Below are 22,915 nucleotides of genomic sequence, written 5' to 3'. Positions count from 1 at the left end.
ACTCTTGAACAAGACACAGCGTCAGAAGCGTCTCGCCTGGGCTAAAGACAAAAAGGACTGGACTGCTGCTGAGTGGTCCAAAGTTATGTTCTCTGATGAAAGTAAATTTGCATTTGCTTTGGAAATCAAGGTCCCAGAGTCTGGAGGAAGAGAGGAGAGGCACAGAATCCACGTTGCTTGAAGTCCAGTGTAAAGTTTGTCAGTGATGGTTTGGGGTGCCATGTCATCTGCTGGTGTTGGTCCACTGTGTTTTCTGAGGTCCAAGGTCAACGCAGCCGTCTACCAGGAAGTTTTAGAGCACTTCATGCTTCCTGCTGCTGACCAACTTTATGGAGATGCAGATTTCATTTTCCAACAGGACTTGGCACCTGCACACAGTGCCAAAGCTACCAGTACCTGGTTTAAGGACCATGGTATCCCTGTTCTTAATTGGCCAGCAAACTGGCCTGACCTTAACCCTATAGAAAATCTATGGGGTATTGTGAAGAGGAAGATGCGATACGCCAGACCCAACAATGCAGAAGAGCTGAAGGCCACTATCAGAGCAACCTGGGCTCTCATAACACCTGAGCAGTGCCACAGACTGATGGACTCCATGCCACGCCGCATTGCTGCAGTAATTCAGGCAAAAGGAGCCCCAACTAAGTATTGAGTGCTGTACATGCTCACACTTTTCATGTTCATACTTTTCAGTTGGCCAACATTTCTAAAAATCCTTTTTTTGTATTGGTCTTAAGTAATATTCTAATTATATAATTAGTTATAATGTAGTTATAATCATCAAAATTAAAAGGAATGAACACTTGAAATATATCAGTCTGTGTGGAATGAATGTATACATTATACAAGTTTCACTTTTTGAATGGAATTACTGAAATAAATCAACTTTTTGATGATATTCTAATTATATGACCAGCACCGTGTGTGTGTGTGTGTGTGTGTGTGTGTGTGTGTGTGTGTGTGTGTGTGTATATATATATATATATATATATATATATATATATATATATATATATATATATATATATAGACCTAACTATAAAATATTAAAAGTATCTTAGATGTAGTAAACTACTTTTGCCACGCTGCTGTAGCTTAGCTTGCTACATTTCACTGGGGGATAGCTTCTATGTAGTGAAGCTCACTACATTTTCCAAGTAACTTGCCCAACACTGATTACAACTGATAGAAATTCATGCTCATGCCTCAAGGTGTTGGCTAGGGGGAAATTTTGACTCGATCTCTAAATTACAGGTCAAGGGAATACAAAAATGAATTGAAATCATTGTTGGGTAAACATAATATCCACTAATCTGGCCCTGGTCCTGTTTCTAAAAGTCTAAGATAATCTTCGCTGATAGTTCTATTGTCTTGACGAAAAAGGGTTTCTCTGCACATCTTCCAGCAACATGGAGCTGGATTAGATGCTTCTCAGGACAAAGACAGCAGAAGAAGGAAGCAGAGGAAGAAAGGACTTGGGCAGACTGCAAATCAATCAGTGTACTCAAGTCCTTTTGTCCCTCTAAAGTCCTACTGTTTTATGATCTTTGATCCTTGGACTTTCTGTTTCATGAAACAGAGTAGATTTCCATTTTAACAAATCTAATCCATAGCAGTACATTACTTAGCATGCAAGCTAGTACAACACTCTGCTACTCCAAACTGGGGACACGCTGACCTCCATCTACTGCAAGTACTTCACTTACTATGGATAAGTACCTCATACAGCCCCACTTAAAAATCCCGAAGTCTCCCTTTAAAACCATAATTGCACTGGATTTAATCAAACCTAAAACACATTGAAAGATGAACTATATATTGCAGATTAGATCAGATTGGTTGTGTGTTAATAGTTAAAGAACCTAATAGCGATGGACCATGTGAGACACTAGCACTACTCGCCTATCTGCATCTTGACATTACTACTAACAAATGTCACCGCCAGAGCTAAAGCCAATCATTGTGGAAAAATGGACTGTGTGTGATCTTGATGCAGGGAGATTCCTCTCTGTCAGTCACATAAAAAGCCTGCTCTCTCTGGACATTAACTAGCTGTGCTTCAGTAGGTCGAGTAATGGTTTGCACATCCTGCTGTGACTTCTATCTCCGTCTCTGGTTGACTGATAAAAACGGCGCTGTGTTCACGTACCATGTGAAAATGGTGAAATAAACTACGGTACATACTGCACTGAGGACTCATACTTACTTGAGACAATGACTAAATCACCATGCAAGTGAATGCTCTGCTCCATCTCCTAAAGACAGACTGCGACTATAAATCAGCTCACATGCTGCCTGAGCTCCTGCTGCCTGCAATCTTATTAGTCTTATCCTCTCCCCCACACACTATACAATAAAAGATTGCTGTTTCACTGCCATTTGTTAGACAAAAGTCTTCAGTGCCGGCTTCAAACAAGCCTTTCCTTCAAACATCTGTATCAAAAAGGTACAATGTGTGAGAATTGAGACTACTCTCCACTAGGGGCGTGACAAGACACTTAGCTCCCGAGACGAGACATGGAATTGGGTTCATGAGATCGAGAGTTCAACGAGATGAGAGTTCAAGATTTCAACACTATCTTTAAGAAATCTGCAATGCTAAATTATATGAAAATTTTGAGCATCAGTTCACTTCCTGAATTGTGGTGAAGTTGTATCTCTCTAATAAAGGAAGGAATCTGTGTGTGTGTGTGTGTGTGTGTGTGTGTGTGTGTGTGTGTGTGTGTGTGTGTGTGTGTGTTCATCCAATCGACTTTAAACGTGGCGTCTGTGTCGCTGCGGACCCAAGGGAGTGCAGTGTCGCGTTTGGTGAAATTATGTTTACGTCTGTTGAAACAGAGTTGTAAGAGTTTTATGAAGCTGAAAATCTAGCAGTATCTCTGTCTTTGTCGTGTTGTTTCAGTTGTATTAATTCTGTTTTATAATTGCTGTAGGTGGAACCAATGTGAGATGCACATTTTTAAGTGCACTACACTGCAGTTTCCAAAAAGCGCAGGGAGGCATCACATCGGCCCCTGTGAATGGGCACTGCACTAGTTATATAAAGGAAAGCACAAAATGCAGGTGTCAACTATAACAGAATTTAACGCAGTGCAGCTCTCAGGCATTCTGTGTTGCTTTCAGATCTGTTTCTCCTGTAGATCTTTTCTCATGTAATATTATCCCTGCGGAGTCAGCACACATGCAGCTGTCATTTAGTCTTCCCTACATTTTGTGTCTTTGTTTGGGGAGGTAACCTCTTCAAAAGTGATTGTGGCACCTTTTCACCTCAATGATAAATTAATACATTTATTTTAATTCAGTTTAACTCCTCCTGAAAACTTTCTGCACATTCAGAATCTCTACCACATATCTGTGTTCTCTGACATGTCCAGAAAAAAAACTCGCTTCAGTTATTATTGCTGCTATACATGTTAGTTACCATGGTCACAACTGTTCGGACTCTCCACTTGTTGAATTCATACTCTATAACATCTCACATATGAGGTCATAACTGATGCTAGCTGCCGTTAGCTCAGCCATACAGGTAACTTAGCAGTCCACACCTGGCACTAGAACCAGAGCCTGGTGACCGGTGTATAATTTTTTTTTGGTGAGTCTTCAGAAATAAAGTATTACATTCAGATGTCTTTAAGGGTTTTATTCTTTGCAAAGGGTCAGACAATCATACAGCTTGCAATCAGTCTGCAGAATGTAAGACAAAGAGCCACTGAAGAAATAGGTGACTTTATACTCTAAGGGCCCGATTTACTAACATCCCGAATAAAGAGGACTAAATTGTGTGCGCATTCTAAAATACTGCACGTGCAATTGTAGTACTTGTTATGGGTGATTAACTAAGAATTATTGCGTAGATGGCAACACGTGCAAACACAATGGAGGTGGCAGTATTTCACTGCTAGAAGACAGAGCCAGTGCAGTCATCGTCTCAGCACTCTACTGCCACCGAGCTTGCGTTAACATGCCCAGATGACACGGTGAGCGTTTGTGTAATCTCGTGAGACTTGGTGCAATTCAAACATGGCAGCGCGCAGCTAAACAAACAATTCATTAAACAAACAATCCGCCAATTTTAAGCGAATTAACAAATAAGAGCAGTCAAATCGCACTGGAGGACCTCGAGGACGAGTGTTTGGAGGACCTTGAAGTTTATATTGACCAGTGTTTTCATCGAGTGGTCATGGGGAAATCAAAAAGAAACCGCACTGAAGACTCACCTGGAGCATCACCTGGAGCAGTCTCCTCGCAAGGTGCAGATTTTACAGAGATTCTGGATTCAATAGACAAGAAATTGTCCAGCTTTGATGCCCGATTATCTCTTGTGGAAGTACTTCACAAAGAGTTTCAGGCTCTGCGGGAATCCCTGGAGTTCAGCCAGAAACAGGTGGTTGAGCTCGCGGCAGAAAACAAGGTCCTCAAAGGTTCGGTTAAATCCCTCACGGAGGGAATGACGCGGCTCTCGGCAGACAATAAAAACATTAGAGAAGCAATCATCGATCTCCAGGCTCGTAGTATGCGGGATAATCTGGTCATTTCGGGTATCCCGGAGCAGGTGGATGAAACCCCAGAGGAGACCGTTAAAAGCTTCATCCAAAATCAACTGAAGCTCCCGGCCGAGACCGTGAAGAACATCAGCTTCCACCGGGTGCACCGCCTGGGAGGACGGCGACAGGAGAACCAGAGGCCCAGGCCCATCGTCGCGAAGTTTGAACACTTCAAGCAGAAGGAACTGGTTAAAGGCCGCGGCAGGGAGCTGAGAGGGACCAACTTCAGCGTTAACGACCAGTTTCCCCGGGAGATCCTGGACCGACGCAGAGTCCTGTTCCCGATAAGAAAGAAGCTTATTGGAGAAGGATCACGGGCTGTCATCGCGGTGGATAAACTTTACGTCGATGGCCAGCTGTACCGCGACCGAGACACCACTCCTTGGCTCTACTAAGAACCAAGTCCAGCAACAGGTGAACTGTATCACTATGCGATCATTTTTTCCCCTATCAGTTAATTACTCCGTGACATATGGCAAGTTAATAGTTATAAAATACAGTGCACGTCTCAACAGCCTATACTGTGGTTATCTGACTAGTCTGTCCGATAATGTTTTGTGTATTTTCCTCTGTTTTTGTTTCACTGTTTCTTTCTTTTGTTAATGTTGCTCTTCCTCCGCCGTTTACACATCGATCAGCTGCGCAATTTTCATACTGTTTAATTCACAAACAGTCGGGCACAACGCTAGCACACACACGCAGGCGCATACAACACAGAGGGTCGATTCATTATTGTTAACATTTCGATTCAAAATACTCCTTTATGCATTGCTAACATCTATGGCCCAAATGTTGACGACCCCTCCTTTTTTCATGCTTTCTTCAACTCACTCTCTGCTCACTCAGACACAGCTCTTATATTAGGAGGGGACTTCAACATGGTATGTAATCCAGCAGTTGACAGGCTCAGTACGGCAGGTGGTCACCGTATTTGGAAATCAACAGACATCCTTAAACAATACATGAGCGATTTTGGTCTTTGTGATGTTTGGCGTTCTCACCACCCCACTCTTAGAGAATATACCTTCTTTTCACCAGTCCACCACTCATTTTCTCGCCTTGACTATTTTTTGGTTAGCAGCTCAATTATGACAGACATTTCCAACACTCAGATTCACCCTATCACTATCAGTGATCATGCACCGGTTTCTATCACTCTTACTAAAAAAAGGGTCACACAGCCAACTAGAAGTTGGAGATTTAACGCATCATTGCTTAAAGACCTAGATTTTATAAATTACTTCAAAAAGGAGTGGGCAATATATATGGAAACTAATGACCTGCCAGGAACCTCGCCATGTCTTCTTTGGGAGGCAGCAAAAGCAGTCATGAGAGGTAAAATAATCTCCTATTCATCATACAAAAAAAAGAAAGAGAGATCTTGTGAATTACAGCTAGAACAAAAATAAAAACATTAGAAACTACCCTTGCTGCCTCCCCACAGGAACACATGCTGAATGATCTGAGAAAATCAAAACTTGAATTAAATGAAATTATTAATAAAAAGACCCAATTTCAGTTGCAAAGACTACGCTTGGAGAACTTTGAACATGGCAATAGATCCGGCAGATTCTTAGCCAGCCAATTGAAATTGAATAAAGAAAAAATAACTATTTCTTCCTTAAAGGACTCAGCTGGGAATCTGACTTATAACCCAGAAGAAATCAACAATGCATTCAGAGATTATTATAAAAACTTATATACATCACAAATTGACCCATCTAGCTCTAACATCGATGCATTTCTGAACAATATAGATTTGCCAAGGTTAGATGATGAACAGATCAGGGCTCTGGATTCACCTGTTTCAATGGCTGAACTCCAGGAAGCTCTCTTACATATGCCGAATAATAAAGCCCCTGGGCCAGATGGTTTTCCCGCTGAACTCTATAAGGAATTCTGGGAAATACTTGCGCCCACATTCTATAGGATGGTTATGCAAATTAGGGGTACTTGCATGTTGCCTCCAACAATGAATTCTGCTAATATCAGCCTGCTCCTTAAACCAGACAAAGACCCCACACTCCCGTCCAGTTATCGCCCAATATCACTTATTAACGCAGATCTTAAAATCATCTGCAAAACCCTAGCAAGAAGGCTAGAGAAGGTCACTCCTGGTATAATACACTCTGACCAAACAGGATTTATTAAGGGTAGGCACTCCACCAACAATACACGCAGGCTACTTAACGTAATAGACTATGCCACTATTCATAACCTGGAAACTATAGTTGTTTCTTTAGATGCAGAGAAAGCATTTGACAGAGTAAATTGGAAATTTCTATTCGCTACTTTATATAAATTTGGATTTGGAAACTCTTTCATAGATTGGATTAAAATCTTATACAGTTCCCCAAGAGCTTCTGTCAAAACAAATGATCATACTTCTCCATGCTTTAGTCTCCAGAGGGGTACCAGGCAGGGTTGCCCACTCTCTCCCTCGCTATTTGCTATTTTTATAGAACCACTAGCAGCTGCGATCAGACAAAATAATAATATTAAAGGAATTCAAACAGAAAATATACACCATAAGATAAGCCTTTATGCAGATGATGTATTACTTTTCCTCCTAAACTCACAAACTTCTCTTTCTGAGACAATCACACTTATAGATAAATTCTCATCCATCTCAGACTACTCCATTAACTGGAGTAAATCCATAGTTTTACCTGTAAAGTGTGATTTCCAGAGTATATCTACCACACCGCTAAAGTCTGGGAATATTAAATATCTGGGTGTCAATATTTCCTCCAGGCTGTCAGAACTGACATGGCTAAACTACACGCCTTTACTTAAATCTATAGAGGATGACCTTGTACGGTGGACATCATTACCTATATCACTCATGGGAAGAGTCTCCACCATAAAAATGATGGTCCTACCTAAAATCAATTATCTGTTTTCAATGTTACCCACCAAACCCTCTGCTGTCTGGTTTAAATCACTGGACTCAAACATCTCAAAATTTTTGTGGAAAAATAAACCCCCACGAATCAGTCTAAAAACTATGCAAAAAGCAAAAGACTGTGGTGGTTTAGAACTGCCAAATTTTTATCATTACTTCCTGTCTAATAGACTACAATATATCTCAAAATGGATCAATCAGAGCCCCCTGGACCACTCATGGATGGACATAGAACAAACCTTCTGTAATGAAATTAAAATTTCCGATATGCCATTCATCAGTTCCAGCATCAAACGTCATACCTGCTTTAAAAGCATTAACATAAGCACTTCCTTGGCAGCTTGGTGGGAACTTCTCAAAATATCTGGGTCTTCACCTATCCCATGCAGATTTACCCCAATCTGGAATAATCCTGACATCCTGCAAAATAAGAAAACACTAAATTCCCCACTGTGGTATGACAAAGGGATAAGACATCTAGAGCATGTAATGCAAGGCAGTAACTTTATTCCATTCCAGGATCTAGTGGCACAATATGGAATTAGCCATAATAGATTTCTGGAATTTCAACAGTTTAAATCCATAATTCAGGCTAGATTTAAGGATAAAATAATGGACTTAGATTTACCTCCAATGATAACAGACTTTCTTAAACTCTCGCCTCCAAAACTGTTATCAAAAGTATACATGTTACTGTTAAAAACAGATAGTTCAATCTCTCTCCCATTCTTAAAATGGGAAACAGATCTATCCATTAGTCCAGACCAAAACTTTTGGATGCAGATATGTTTAAATACCTTTAGAATGACTACAAATCCCAATCTACAACTTATACAGTATAAAACTCTCCATAGAACACACTATACTGGACAAAGGATGTTCAGAATGGGTCTTATGCAGTCAAACATCTGCCGGAACTGCTCAGGTAACATATCTGATAGTTACATGCATGCTATGTGGCAATGTACACCTGTTCAAAAGTTCTGGCAGAAGATATGTGAAGACCTATCGATATGGCTAAGTTACCCCGTCCCAGTTTCCCCATCACTCTGCGTGCTGGGGGACCTAAGTGACATTAGTATAGAGGTTGACACATCATACATGCTTCTCACTGCCTTATGCATCGCCAAGAAAACTATCCTCATGAACTGGAAGGCCAAAAAGAATATAAGTATCACCCAATATCGGAATCACCTTATAGATCACATTAGCATGGAGAAAATGTCTGCTGTAAAAAAAAACAAATTGACACAATTCCAATCTCTCTGGTCCCCCTTGATCAACTTTATCACTTAATGGGGGTGGGTGTGTACTGCCTTGCTGGTCAGGGTCCCGTACGGCTGGTAGGTGTGTCTGGGGGTGGGTTGATTCTTAGATGCATTGCGGTGCGGGCGTGGGGGACTTTTTCTAATTTTAAATGTTGGTTGATGGCATGGTGTTGGCGGGGGGGGGGCGGTGGTGCGGCGCTCGGGTTGCCTAGGGCGCGGGCTTGACGGGGGGACCGGTGTTTGCCCTGTATTCGGCGTGCCGCTGCTGCGGGGTGGGTAGCCACTCTGCTTAGGTGTCGCGGGTTGTTGGTATCGGTGCGCGGGTGGTGATTTTGACTCGCGCGCTGTGCGGATGTGGTGGCGCTCGGTGCTTGGCTGCCTCCCTGTGTGTCCTGTGTGTGGGTCCGGGTTGGGGGGAGGGGGCGGGCGGCGGGCATGGCGTGGAGGTTGGTGGGGGGGGATGCTTGTGGTGGGTTTCGGTCTGGTGGTGAACGTGCGGCGTGGGTCACGGTGTAGCCGTGGGTGGGGTCTGTGGTCTCTCTGGCTGCGGGGGGGATGGGGGCGGTTTGCGCCGGCTGGCATCTCTCCTGCGCAGCGCATTACTTGGCTGTTGTGTGCCGCTAGTTAGATTGGTAGCGGGGTAGTGTTGATTGGCTCATCTGTAGGTCATTATTGGCTTGCGTGCTTGTCGGGGGTTGGGGGCATCGGGTGCGGGCCGGGACTGGGCTGGTGTGCGGCTCTGTCCTGTGTGCATGCTGTGCATCCTGATAATTGCATTTCGGTTCTCTGAGGGGTCTGGCGACTGGTTGTTGGAGGGGTGGGGGACCGGGAAGAAGGGGTTGACGGGGTGGGTTGGGGGTGCGGGCTGGTCCTTTTTGAGCTGGTTGGGGGTGTCTCCTCTGGATTTTAGTGCCCGGACTGGATGCTTGGTGGTTGTGCCGGGATCCTGTGTATGGAGGGATTGTGCTTTGGGGTGTGTCGATGGTTGCTTGCAGTCGCGTCGCGGCCCTCTGGAGTGTGGTCGTGTTGAGTCCTAGGGGCTATTTGCATCTGCTGACTCCCTAGGGCTGAGGGGCTGTTGCTGCTGTCGCGGGGTGATTGCTGTCTCTTTTCTTTGGGGACGGTGGGGGTTTGTGTGTGGGATGCTTCGCTGCTAGGGAGGGAAGGGAGCGGGGGTGGGGGTCTTCTGGCCTGACCTGGCCTGAGTGGCATTGCCTCCTGGGTGTGGGCCGACCTTCGGATCTGGGCTGTTGGGACGTTCTGTCCTTGGGTGGGGTCCTTGCTGCCCCGGACCTGCTCCCTTGGGGGCTGGTGGTGCTCGGAATACTGCTGATTGTGGGGGAGCGGTGAGGTGAGGGGTTAGCAGTGGGGCTGCCGGAGGGGCCCCGGCGAGGACGGGGGATTGTTGGACTTTGGGTTGGGGCTGCACTGACCTGCCTCTGGAGTGTGTGGGGGTCTGGGGCACGGGGCTTTGGAGCCTCTGGGTCTGGGGCGGGTCTGCGCGCTGGGGGGGCTGGGCCCCCCTGGGCCCGTCCTGGGGATGGGCGGGGTTGTCACTGACTCTGGGGTGCTACCGGTGCTAGAGGGGCTCTTGCTATAAGCCCTGGGCTGGAGGGACCTGGCGTCCTCCTGCTTAGGGGGGTGGGGGACGGGACTGAATAAATGATGGGGCCAGTCAGGAATCTGGTCTTCTAGCCTCCCTATGACCTCCTTCACCTTTCCCCCTTTGGTCATGTCTCACAACATACACCCTTAGGATCCTGGGGGACGGGCAGCCTGCAGGGCGTTTGGGGGGTGGGGCTGCTTTATTGCGGCCTCGCACTTCTTCCTCCCTCACTGCCTGCCCCTCAATTTTAATTACACATTAGACACAGAGGGCTTGGGGGGTGGGAGGGGCACGATGGGAGGCTCCACTACCTGACAGTTGTGGGGTGCCTGTGTCACAACTACCCTCCAATTTTAGTTGCACCTTAGTTACCACACACCTTATCTTCACTCCACCATACAACACTTCACAATCCATGACATGCATCCAACACAAAACAATACATTTACAGAGGCAGGCAGAGGGGTTGAAGGAGTGGGAGAGATTCTCATTGGCCTCGTGTCCTACCCCTGGAGCCCCGGGCGTTGGGGGTGCTGTGGGGTTGGTGGCGGCCTTGCCTGATCTGGGGTGGGCTGGGGGGGGTCGGGGCTCCCCTGGCGTGGGGGCCCGCCCTTGGCCTAGGGTTCTGCGGACTCGGGCTTGTGGCCTTTGCTCATTTCTGGGCGGGTGTGTCCCTGGGCCTGGGGGCCCGTTGTCTCCTCTCCTCGCCTGGGCCCTCTTCGGCAGAGGTGAGGCTCCCGCTGCTTCCCCCTGCCAGCTCTCTCACGGTGGGGGCATTCGGGAGTCTCTGGGGCGCATGACCGGTGCTGTCGGGGTAGGTTTTGGTGCTCCTCCTTGGGGGTGCTTGACTGGGGGGGCTGGGCCCCTGTCCGGGGATGAGATCGGCCTCGGGGGCTGCTGTCACTGGCTGCACTGTAGGGAGGGATGCCTCTGGCTGGGCTGGGGGACCGTTGGCCTGGTTCTCCCGCGTTATCGCTCCCTGGCGGTAGCGAGCTTCCCGGCACGGCTTTCTGCTGTTCTTCCTTGGGGCGGGGTACAGCTTCCCCCTGGACATGCGGTCTGGGGTCCTTTGCGCTTTGGGGGGTCGCAGGGTGTCCTGGCTTCTGGGGGTGGGGGTCTGCGGTGGGATTGTGGGGCGATTATCGATGCATCTTGATGTATTATACTTTTTCCCTGGGCAGGGTCTCTGGATGGCTGCTGGGCGTTTAGTTTGTGCGTTGGAGTCCGGGGGAGGCATCTCCTCATTGGCTTGGAGGGACCTGTTTGCGTTCCTGTTTTGCTTCGTTGGCCTCGGATCCGTGCTTGCCCATTTCTCTGTCGGCCAGTTGTTGGACCCCTCTGGATACTGAGGTTTATAGTTAGTTTTCGGGATGTGCAGTGTGGGTGCGGGGCAGGGCTGTGCTCCGGTTTGTTCTGGGTTTGTGCCTGGAGTTCTCGGCCCTTGATGGATGGGTGGGTTGTTGGTGGCATGCAGCTGAGCTAGTTGATTTTGCCTCGTTGCTGGTTTGGCTGGTGTTGCATGGCGGCCGGGGGGCGCGCTGGGCATGGGGGATGTCGGCTGGCGCCGGCGGCCTTAGTTTTTTCCGGCGGTTGGGGGGACGGTGGACTTTTATTGGCGGGTGCACGGTGACCTGTGCGGCGCGTTTGCTGCCGGGCTGGGACTTGCTGCTGGTGTCTCTCTCCGCTGGCTTTCGCTGTCGTGTTGTTCCGTTTGCTCTCTCTCATTTGCCCGACCTCGCACGCGGGATTCGCGGGGGGCTGCTGGGCATGGGTGTCGCCGTGCTCGCGCAGTGTGCGCGTTGGGCTCGTCACTTGTGCATTGGTGTTGATGATTGCGTGGCATTTGGGCATTGTGGTTGTTTGCTGCGCGGCGGTGGGGTGCTGGATGGGGGAGGCCACTGGTCTATGTTGTGTCTGCGCCGCGGTCGGTCCGGGCGCTGCTCTTCCTCTTTTGCGTTCCGTCGGCATTACGTTGTCAACTGGCATTTGGGTCGGGGTCTTCTGCGTTTGCATCGCGGTGCATCTGGGAGTCTTTGTTTTTTTTTGATTTGATTTATTCTTTTTCTTTCTTCCACCCCTATTGGCTACTGGGGTTCTTGCCTGCCTGTTACAGTCGTGGCGTCCCACTCTCTCTAACAACTACATTCTTTAACAGGCTTATGCGCACACACATGTACATACACACACATACAGACACATTCACCCACACAGACACAAACAAACTTAGGTTGTCCCTGGTAGAATTATTCCTGATGCCTTTCTTTCAGTTACTTATTTAAATTAATTATTATTCCAGCTCTCGTGGCTGTGTTGTGTTGCTTATTTAGTGTGTGTGACTGTTTCTTGTTTTCATTGTTCTCTTAGTTGTCTTAATATGTCATTAATATGTCAGCTGTTTATTGCTGCTGTTCGGCTGGTTTTCTTTTACTATTATTATTATTTTTATTGTTTTTTTTTGTTTGTGTTTGTTTGTTGTTGTTTTCTCCTCCCCAAGCCCCCCTCTCTGTTCTCTTGCAGGTTTCGTTGCTTTCTGCAATTGGTGTTTCCCACAGCTTTTCCCTGTTGTCCCCACCCTCCATCCCCCTTTCCCCCTTCTCTTGCAGGTGTTGTCCTTTCTCTGTGCTGTCTGTTTGTGCCCCCCCATCCCCGTATCTGCCCCCCTGTCCGGCCCGGTGACAAATCAATACATAATTAAATAAATAATAAAACAGACAAAGGAGTATTTTAATACTCTCTTGTTAAAGTAAAATCTGTCTGGCACAATATGGTATCCAGGTCATTATACTCTATACCAGGCTGCTGGGCAGGACAGGTTTAAAAAAAAAAAAAAAAAAAAAAAAAAAAACAAAAAAAAACATGCCCACCATACGACCAGTGTTGGGCAGTAGCGTCGCTACAAGTAGCGCCGTTACTAGTTTAACTACATTTCTTAGTAGCTTGGTGGTAGCGTCGCTATTTTCTGAATCAAATAGCTTTTCAGTAACGAACCTCTTATATTGAGCAGCGTGGTAGCTTCGACACACGCTACGTTTCCCCAAGCATTTCTGAAGGATCAGTAAGAGACACCACCGCCACACAGGACCTGTGCTCTCCGCAGCGCCACACAACTTTCTAAATTCTTCCATCTCACGGAGAAAAGTAGTCACTTTGCTTAGAGAAGAACGTTTACTTTTTCATCTATAAGGAACAGGAAGGATGTTGTTTAGAGTAACTGTGCATTCCCACATAATCTACATATTTCCAGCATTTATGTTAATTAGTATCAATATTAATATTAGTGTCAGTGGTATTACCACATTCTAATAGAGATGCACCAATTGATCGGAAGTGAACTGAAGAAGACAAAACACTCGCAATTTGTAATACCTGTAAGCAGTGGCGGCTCCTGCCAAATGTCTCAGGGGGGGCAATTGATGAGATGATGACTAAGGTGACCAGTTCAATGGTCTAAGTCAGCTATAAGACAAGGATTGTTCCTTATGCTACATACTGTACAGTATTTGTATGAGTTCACTGAATGAACATTCAATAGTGATTATCAACAGATGAGTTTCCATTTATCAGTTAACCCTCAAAAACTTGGATCTAAAGGCAACTACTTTAGCATTATTGAACACTAAATTGACTCTCACAATCAACTGATTCAGGCACTGGGGCTGATAATGTGCAATGAATAAAGCTATTTACAGTTCATCCAGCATTGCAGCAGCTAAGGGACAGACTGGAGTAGAAAACAAACTTATCTTTCTCAAGTAATACAGTAATTTAATAATGTCATTTATGTAAATGAAGGTTAATAAAAACATAGTTATCCTAAATTTTAAATGGGCAACAGAGGAACTTAGTATTTATTTTCATTCTTTACACACAAGACTAGCTATGCAGACAGTTGTAAAAAAAATATATTGAATGTTCTCTATTTGTTATCCTGTAGTTGTACAGTAATATGAGGATTGTGGGCAATATTAAGAGTATACAGTAAATATACATTAAAAGACAGTGGTACTGTCACATGTGTTATTGCACTCCTCTCTCCCTCTCTCTCTCTCTCTCTCTCTGTAGAAGCAAGCCTCTCTGTTTTGTGGAGCCATGCTGTTTGTTGACGTGTTAAAAAACACAGCGGCAAGAGAGAGTATTGTGGTTTTACTGGTATGCAGCCTATGTTTTAAAATGGTTGGTGCCCCACCATTTTTTAAAAATAGAATTACGACACAGATCAAATCTGTGGTTATTCTTGAAATATCCTACTTTTTAGTAGGATATTTCAAGAATATCTATCCCAGTTGTTTGTAAAAAAGAATAACAAATTAAATAGTATGGTTAATAAATACTTACTCATATCTATATTTCAATTAAATTATAGGCTATTTTGAAACAAATAAATTTAGGCTCTGTAAAGTCTGTAATCTTGTTCCCAGCAGTCAGTGTCACTCCTACAAATAAAAGCTTTATATTTGTATTTTTATGGAAAAGACCCACTAGCATATTTGAAGAACAATGACAGAACACTTACAGATAAATAACACATTAAAACAGGATTTTATGGAACTCAAAATTTTAACTGAACTGGTTTTAGTCTGTAAATGTAAATGCTCCGTACTTGTATAGCGCCTTTCTAGTCTTTTCAACCACTCAAAGCAGTCATACACATTCATACACTGAGCCTAAGTGCTCAAACGGAAACTAACATTCACACTCATTCATACAGTGGCGGAACAGCCGCCAGGGGCAAATCGGGGTTCAGTATCTTGCCCAAGGACACTTCGACATGCAGCCTGGGGGAGCCGGGGAACCGCCGACCTTCCGATTAACGGCCAACCCGCTCTACCTCCTGAGCCACAGCCGCCCTATAGATTATAGAAAATTAGTAACATTAACTGTAAAATAAGAAACCAGTATATCAGTCAGTAAATCAGTCTGTTATTCTCTAATGTAGTTTTCAACTAGTCTATATACTGCATAATACTGAAATTCAGTCATGGCCTTTGGTTTTAGTGTGCCACCCCAGGATTTCCAGTGGCCTCATCTGGCTTCCCCTAGGAAAAATTTCAGGGGACGCCATTGTACAGATGGTGGACAAAACAACATTAATGGCTCTATTTTTGTATTGGCGTAACATGTAAAAACTAGACCCCATTTAATTCTGCCTTCATTTCACATATGGCACTATAGTGGTGTTGAACTGCAGATGGTTATTGTATAGATAGAGATAATTGCAGTTGTTTATTAATTCAGCTTTTCCCTTTACTCATCCATATTTAATTAAAGTGACAAAACATTAGAAGCACTGCAAAAAACAAACAAACAAATAATGCAATACATCAACACCTCAGAATGTACTACAGAAATGAGTCCATATACAAACAGTTAAAGTAGTAGTAGTGTTTGTGTTGTTTACCCAGGTTTGATGGAAAGGTCAACTATAACTGTTTGTCTTTATTTAGTTAACTGTGGATTGTCTATAACTATAGCCATGTTTCCATCTAAATGTCATGCAAATTTTAAGCGTACTTTTTATGTCACAAAAAAGAAAAGAAATTGCGAAATATGTGTGTTTCCATCAGCAGGTTTGGAGTGAATAAACCAGGCTACGGCAAGCGGAGTTACGTCAGTAGTTGACGTTACACATGGCTGTAATAAACAAGACGAATGGGTTCCAAACCAGAAACAAAACCAGTCCCATTAACCTGAAGGCCACTGAGCTTAGAAAAATGGAGAAAGGTCCTCAGAAATGTGTTTCAAACGGGCAATTTGCTACTAACCATGTCTCCGCACGTTATGGGAATGTGCCGAGTTTTGCATGCACCTCCAAATAATGCTTTTAAACGCTATGATATCCTTTGTGGAGTTCATCAGTAGTGATAAATGATTCGAAGTATATATGTATAAAAAAATAATATTTTATTACATTCAGTAGAAGTAGCATTCATTGAGATTCAGCAAAAATATGCGGTGATAACCCTGTTTGATCAGTGTGCAGAGCAAAGGACCTTTAAGAGGTGAATGCATAATTTGGCAGAACAGATGATGCACAGCACAAATGAGCGTTACCAGCGGCGAGGTGCAGGAAATTCTCGGCAGGCATGCAGAACTCTGCACAACCGGGCAAGACGCCGACAGCAGAAACAGCTGATCAGACGTGAGTTACAAGTTTGCTACGTCAGAACTTATTCGGAAAAAGTGTTTCCATCTCCCATTTAGCACATTTACTCTTTTTCAACAAAGGCAAAAACCACCTCAAGCGAACGTAAAAACCGAAAGTTTGCGAAAGTAATGATTTTTTTTGCCGTTTCCATCAACCTTTTCTAATGCAATACTTCAAAATGTGCATTAAAAAACGTTGATGGAAACACGGCTAATGTATTTTTTCTCATAAAATTAAAGTTCACGCTATATACACAGCTCTTGATAGCCAGCTAGGAATATGCCTTCCCAGCAGGTCTCCAGTCAAGCTTACACTGAACCTAAAATTGATCATTACTTTTTTGTTGTTCACTGGGTGAATAAGTAACAGAGCAGTCAAGGCCATCATCTCAATTTATGTGAGGACAAGAGAACTTTCAGTGACATGTTTTGGGGTTGTAATTAGGATTTTACTGCATATCTCCAATATCTCTCTTCCCAATTATCTGCTGAGAGGGGCACTTCATGCCCATCCCCATGCCTTCATTTAGATTTGCTCTTTTGTTTTTCTTCATGAATTATTCACTCTGCATCTGTATTGATCCCCTGCTTGTCTCAGTAGGTAAAGGCACATCATTACCATTGAGCCATAGCTTAAAATGAATAAAGCTCAATTCCTGGAATATAGCCATGGTCCTCTGGAACCTTGAGACATCATCAATGTTAACATAGTTCTCAGGGCTAATTGGTAGTGGATACAAGCAAGTATGTTAAAAACACCAAGTAAGACTAAAATATGATAATCAGACTTCCAAAAATGTTGAGTCATTATTCTCTACATCTTGAGGTTAGTGGACTAACAATAACCTGACAAGCACAGCACGTAGCAAAGAGGAAGTACATATAGTACAATATAAACATAGTAAGAGCTGATGTCATCGATCCACATTTGTTCCAATCTCTGCACTATTATGTGTTTTCTCATGAGTTCTTAGTTCATAGATGGTCAAACATTACAGGAATCTGGATCAACTGATGATCAGCTGGGACAGCACGCATGACTTCTGTGTCCTGCTTAAACTCACACAAAGATTACATCTCTTCTATTCTCAAGAGTGTCAGAGTGGCCAAATACTCTGAGACTTTCTTTCAAGGTGATAACCAACATAGAGTAGGTTCAAACCCCACGCATGCAAAATTGCCCTGGTAAAGGGTTAAACTGGTTTAAACTTAAGCCAGATCACCAAACTATGCTTCATCATTAAATCTGTTTCGGCATCAGTCTGGATAGTACTCATCAAAGCCTTCTCTTGGTTTGCTAAGATGACAATGTCAGACAGCTGCCTTAGCTCAGCTAGTAAGTCTGTGTAATCACACTGATCACAAAGGAAGCGGCTTTGTGCCGCAGTACCACGGGCCCTCTACTACCCTCATCCATCCTTTAAATGTCACTCGAGTTATAACAACCTGCCGCTCACCAAAACCAGGCTTTCTGACTATTCACCATTTATACCATAGATGCCAGTGGACAAACCGGCCAGTTTACCTTCTTTATGTTAGGCTATGAAAGCAATTTTTTACCAGCTTAAATCACAATATATCAATAAAACCTGAAAACTGATGCTCAAATGACCAGACAACTGTAACTAGAACCGCATAGCTCTAAGTAAATCCTTACTTTTGAACTGCTGAGAAAATCAACTGCTGTTCAGTATCGATTGCACCCCCCACCCAGGCACGGGGCCACAGTTACACTGTAATTCTGTGGGAAACACTGCACTGTGCATTTACAGATGTTTCTGGTGGTTTCTCTTAAAACTAATAAGCCTTTTTCTTCCATGCTGGCATTTCACTGGCTTGCTGCTATGTAACACCGCCCCCTGGCGATCAGACCGCCAATCTGTGATCTCAAGTAGCCATGATCAGACGATATGAAAATAGAGAAGATCGCCCAACCCTAGTTGTGTGTACTGAACCAGACTGAAAGATTAAAAGTTCTAATATTTTGAGATATAGATTTTTGATTTCCATGAGATGTAAACTGTAATCCTCAAGATTAAAACAAAAAAGTCCTGAAATATTTCACTTTATTTGTAAAGAATCTAGAATATATTAAATAATGAAGTTTTACATTTTGAATTAAATGATGGGAAAAATGAACTTTTCACAATATTCAAATTTTCTGAGATGCACCTGTATGTTAAATGCACACACAGTCAACAAGCCTAAACATACAAGTAGCTGACATTAATGCAGATATCCCAGAGATCCAAAATCCAAAGCTGGTATGTGCTCAGCTTTTTGCCATTAGAGATGTTTTGTCTTGTCATCAAAGTCAACTCCTAAGCAGCAATGCACATTGACACGGAGAGGTGTAATGGTGTTGGCTCACCTGATGAGCATCCAGATCGATGATAGTAGCCCTGGAGATGCCTTCCACTCTCTCAAACAGAAACTGAAAGATGAATGGAAAAATATTTGCTTTCTCTCTGAAGATAACACATTTCAGATTCTCGGTTCCAAAGTTAAAAATTTGAGATGAAATTACATTTACACACATTTTGTTAAATCTGTTTTCTGAAAAAGGGCCCTGGTATTAATGTGTCTCAAGCAACTGAACGTCACATCCTTCCGATTTTGTTTGCGGAAGACTGCAACCGGTACTTCCATGCACATTTGGGTAATCGGACCACAATCCGTCCTTAATGTGTCTTAGGTATGTGAACACCTGATTTTTTTACGAGGTCAAGCGCTATCCGATTGCAATCTTGTCACCCAAAACATATTTTAATGCCAGGTGTAAAAGGGGCCCTTGTGTCTTTCCTCTCCCCAACCTTTCAAATATCTTGTTGAGGTCTAACAAGATGAGAAAACAAAGGGACAAAGGCTATAGCATACAGGTCCATTTTTATTTGACCTGATAATGACCTAATTAAGCTGAGCTTGCACCTCTTAGCAACAAAGCTGAATCGCCTGTCTAGCCAGTATTATTTGGGTGGGATATTCAATACTGCCTTTGACTGCACTTGTGCAGACATCAAATTCGCTAGGTGGCTCTGTGTGAAAAATGATGGCAAAGCGCTCCTAGATCCATCCTTACACAGCTGGACACTCAAATAGGAGTAAATAGTGCATTTTTGGCAGTTAAAATACAGATCTTAGTGGGGTTATAGTCAACCTCAGGGATGAACAGGAGTCTACAACAGGTGTGTTTTCTATTCCCCACAGTAACTACAGTCTTTCATTTATTTTGCGTTTGTGACAGGGGGCCACACACAGTTGAAGACACAGAACTGAAGTTACATCCAGGTAATATCTAAGGTTATTTTGCTTTGTTCCATACTGATTATGAAATACGGGATGGATTCTTAGATGTGTGAGGAGTTTGCTTAGTTAGACAGTTCTGTAATTGCCATGCTATATGGGTCCAAAAGCACAAAAGACTTATGAAGCCTGGTGTGTATGTGCCCAGTGAGCAATTTTCAGAAAAGAATATGACACCATCTTGGAACATTTTAGGTTACAGTTCTCTTAATACATCCATGCCACAAGCAGGAAAAACAAACGTGTCATGGTGAGTTACAGAATGTGTACTTCTTTTACTTTTTGTGATGAAATCAGTCAAAGAGATGGGGGTCAAAACCCACGTCGTTATTTATTTATTTTTTTTTGCAAAAATACATTCCAAAGTTGAGCTGATGTTACCATTAGCTATCAGTAGCCACTAGTAAGGCTGTATAGCAGCAAAAGTCCTGAGTCACTGAAGTATGCAGGGTTTTATTGCTTATTAATGTAACTTACTATTAATGTAATAACTGCATTATTTCTTCTTTCAACAGTTACATAGTTTGACTTCAATAAGGCCTCTGACTGAATACTAATGGGCTTCTCCCTAAATGTGAACATAGTGTTTGAGTCAGTCTTTCCAATGAGCTAACATTGTGCAGCATAAGTGTTACCTTGATGGCCAGAGTGATGTCGGCGTAGGCACAAAAGCCCCCTCCCCTGTCGCTGGAGCAGTGGTGAAAGCCTCCTCCTGGCAAACAAAAAAACCTCTGGCTCATTGTCAGGGCTATTAGACAGGCCGAACAGGTCACTGCACATCTGAGAAGTCTATTATTCTTAATGACCATGAATGGTGATTTAAAATAGGCCGTTATTGAGTTTATTGCAGCTTTTTAAAATGGCTGCTGCTCCTCTGTGGTACAACAATGGGTATAGTGACACCAGAAAGGGACTGTTCAATTGCTCCTAAAATACCCGAACAGCAGCAATGTACAGGGATGGAAAGAAATCCTGTGGAGAGACTTTAACAACATTTCATTCAGGTTAAGAGTTATAGTACCCTCTGCGCTGCTATGCTCATGTTCATTAAACTAAAGTGTGGAGTAGAAATTCAATAAAGGCCGGTAAGGCTGCGGGTGAAATATCATTATGAAATATCAACTTTTGCACAGCTCCCAAAAAAACCTCCTCATAGTGTTGAGACACATAATATGCACAAGTCAGATGCATTTGAATAGCATTTATATCTTCAATACAAAATTAAAATCCAGTTTTAGTACAATACCCCCCCCCCCATCAACAGAAGGTGTGAAGTAGCCGATTAAGCAAGACGTTCAATGTAAAAATCTGATGCAGCTTTTTTTGTTCCCTGTTTGGCTCAAACCGAGAGGAATAAAGAATGACCCATGCTGTACAGCCAAACTCCTCCTACTCAATCAACCCAGCAGCGGAAATGCAGAAGATGCAGGCAGTGTCAGCACGCCAGCACACATCAGAGCCTCAGATCTTAAGTGGTGGAGAGTAAGTGGTTCATGATGACTGTCAAAACTGTTCTGAAACTGAAGTGTGAAAGTGAGTGTTGTACCAGGTTTGAGTAGACTATGGGCCCGATTTACTAACACCCTGAATAAAGAGGATTAAATTGCGTGTGGATTCTAAAATATTGCATGTGCAATTGTGGTAGCAGTTATGGGTGATTAACTGAGAATTATTGTGTAGATGACAACAGGTGCAAACACAACGGAGGTGGCAGTATTTAAATGAGGGTTTTGCGTGTTTTAATGGTTTCCGGCAGGGAGAGTTGGAGGGAAAGCAGCCACTGCGTAAAAACCTTGAGTTGTTTCGTTCAGTGTGTCCCGAGTACGTAGAAATCGTCTGTACCTGCCCATCCTGATTGCACTAAGCACTTGGAACAGCACACCTGAAAAACTGCTCTGGGAAACCCCGGCAGAAACAGATACAGTAAGCTGGAATGACCCAGACACGAGGAAATGTCAGCAGATTGTGCTTCATCCAGTCAGAGGGAACAATCACCTGTCCCTGGCCCCAACGCCCCATTCCCTCTCCGATCCACAGCACTTTCTAAATTCTTCCATCTCACGGAGAAACATCATGTCGAAACAAAATTCGCTTTATTGGCAGGAATGTTAATAAAACAGTATTGCCAAAGCTTCAAGGCAAATACAAAAAAACCTACTGTATTGTTCATACACCCACACACATACACACGCACACAAATTTAGGTTGTCCATGATTGTCAACAGCAACAAGGTTGCTTTATTATTTATGTTATTATTTCAGCTCTCATTGCTGCACTGTGTTGTTTATTTAGGTTGTTTGACTGTTTCTCCTCTTCATTCTCAGTTTCCTTACGTTTGCTATTTATTAATGTTGTTCGGCTGGTTGTTTCCCCAAGTCCTCCTCCCCGCTCTCTTGCAGGTGTCCTCACTTTTAGGAATTGGTTTATTTCCTCTGTTGTCACCCCCCTTTCGCCATCTTGCAGGTGCTGTCCTGTCTCTGTGGTGTCTGTTTGTGTGATGTGTCCCCCCCACCCCATTTCCGCCCCTGTCTGGCCTGGTGGTAATATATACACGTGCATAAGTAAATAAATAATAAAGTGGACAAAGAACTAACTAAAACTCCCTCGTTAGAAGAAAATCTGTCCGGCACTACATAGTATCCAGCTCCTCATACTGCATATCAGGCTGCTGGGCAGGACAGGGTAAAAAAAAAGAGAAGAAACAACTATGAAGAGTAGCTCCTGGTAGCTCTCACACTCAGGGTTCACGGTGAGTTGGTAATTTGTCACGTCAATTACATGACTTAAATTATAATAAAAATCCTCTAACCCCCACATTTTGTGAGAGTATGACTGACAGTAGGAATGTATATTTATTTTGGCTCTTATGCACTCTCTACTCTGACAGGAAGTATATCTAGACAGCATAAAACAAAATGTAAATGCTTAAATGCATTGCTAAGCCAATCAAAGTGTTGCGTAAGTGTATACTGTGATCATTATTTTAAATTGTGAAAAAGAAAAGGTTGTCACCGTATAGGCAGAAAAACTTCCAGCTAAGAAGCTCAAAATGGCTTGTAAGATCAGAAGATTATATAAAAGATTTGACAAAATGAAAATGGACATTAGGCAGCAAGACGGTAGGTTTGGTTACCAAGAGATACC

At 43.6% G+C, this 22,915-nt stretch overlaps 1 protein-coding gene across 1 annotated transcript in view; it reads right to left on the bottom strand.

The window, feature by feature from the left end:
- Positions 1-21,003, bottom strand: part of LOC119919233 (histone deacetylase 11-like) — a 30,943-nt gene extending 9,940 nt beyond the window's left edge. The window contains exons 1-2 of the mRNA XM_038739677.1: positions 20,406-21,003; positions 18,839-18,901 (exon numbers count right to left, since the gene is read on the bottom strand). Coding sequence (XP_038595605.1) covers positions 18,839-18,901; positions 20,406-20,579 — 237 coding nt within the window. The 5' untranslated portion in view covers positions 20,580-21,003. The remainder of the gene's footprint in view (positions 1-18,838; positions 18,902-20,405) is intronic.
- Between the last annotated feature and the right edge of the window lie 1,912 nt (positions 21,004-22,915).

Source organism: Micropterus salmoides, unplaced genomic scaffold (genome assembly GCF_014851395.1).
Source record: "Micropterus salmoides isolate LMB-PRFRI ecotype aquatic unplaced genomic scaffold, ASM1485139v1 Ms_hic_scaffold_2630, whole genome shotgun sequence".
Lineage (NCBI taxonomy): Eukaryota > Metazoa > Chordata > Actinopteri > Centrarchiformes > Centrarchidae > Micropterus > Micropterus salmoides.
The sequence above is the reverse complement of the archived record's forward strand: the minus strand, read 5'-3'. Positions and strand labels throughout refer to the sequence as shown.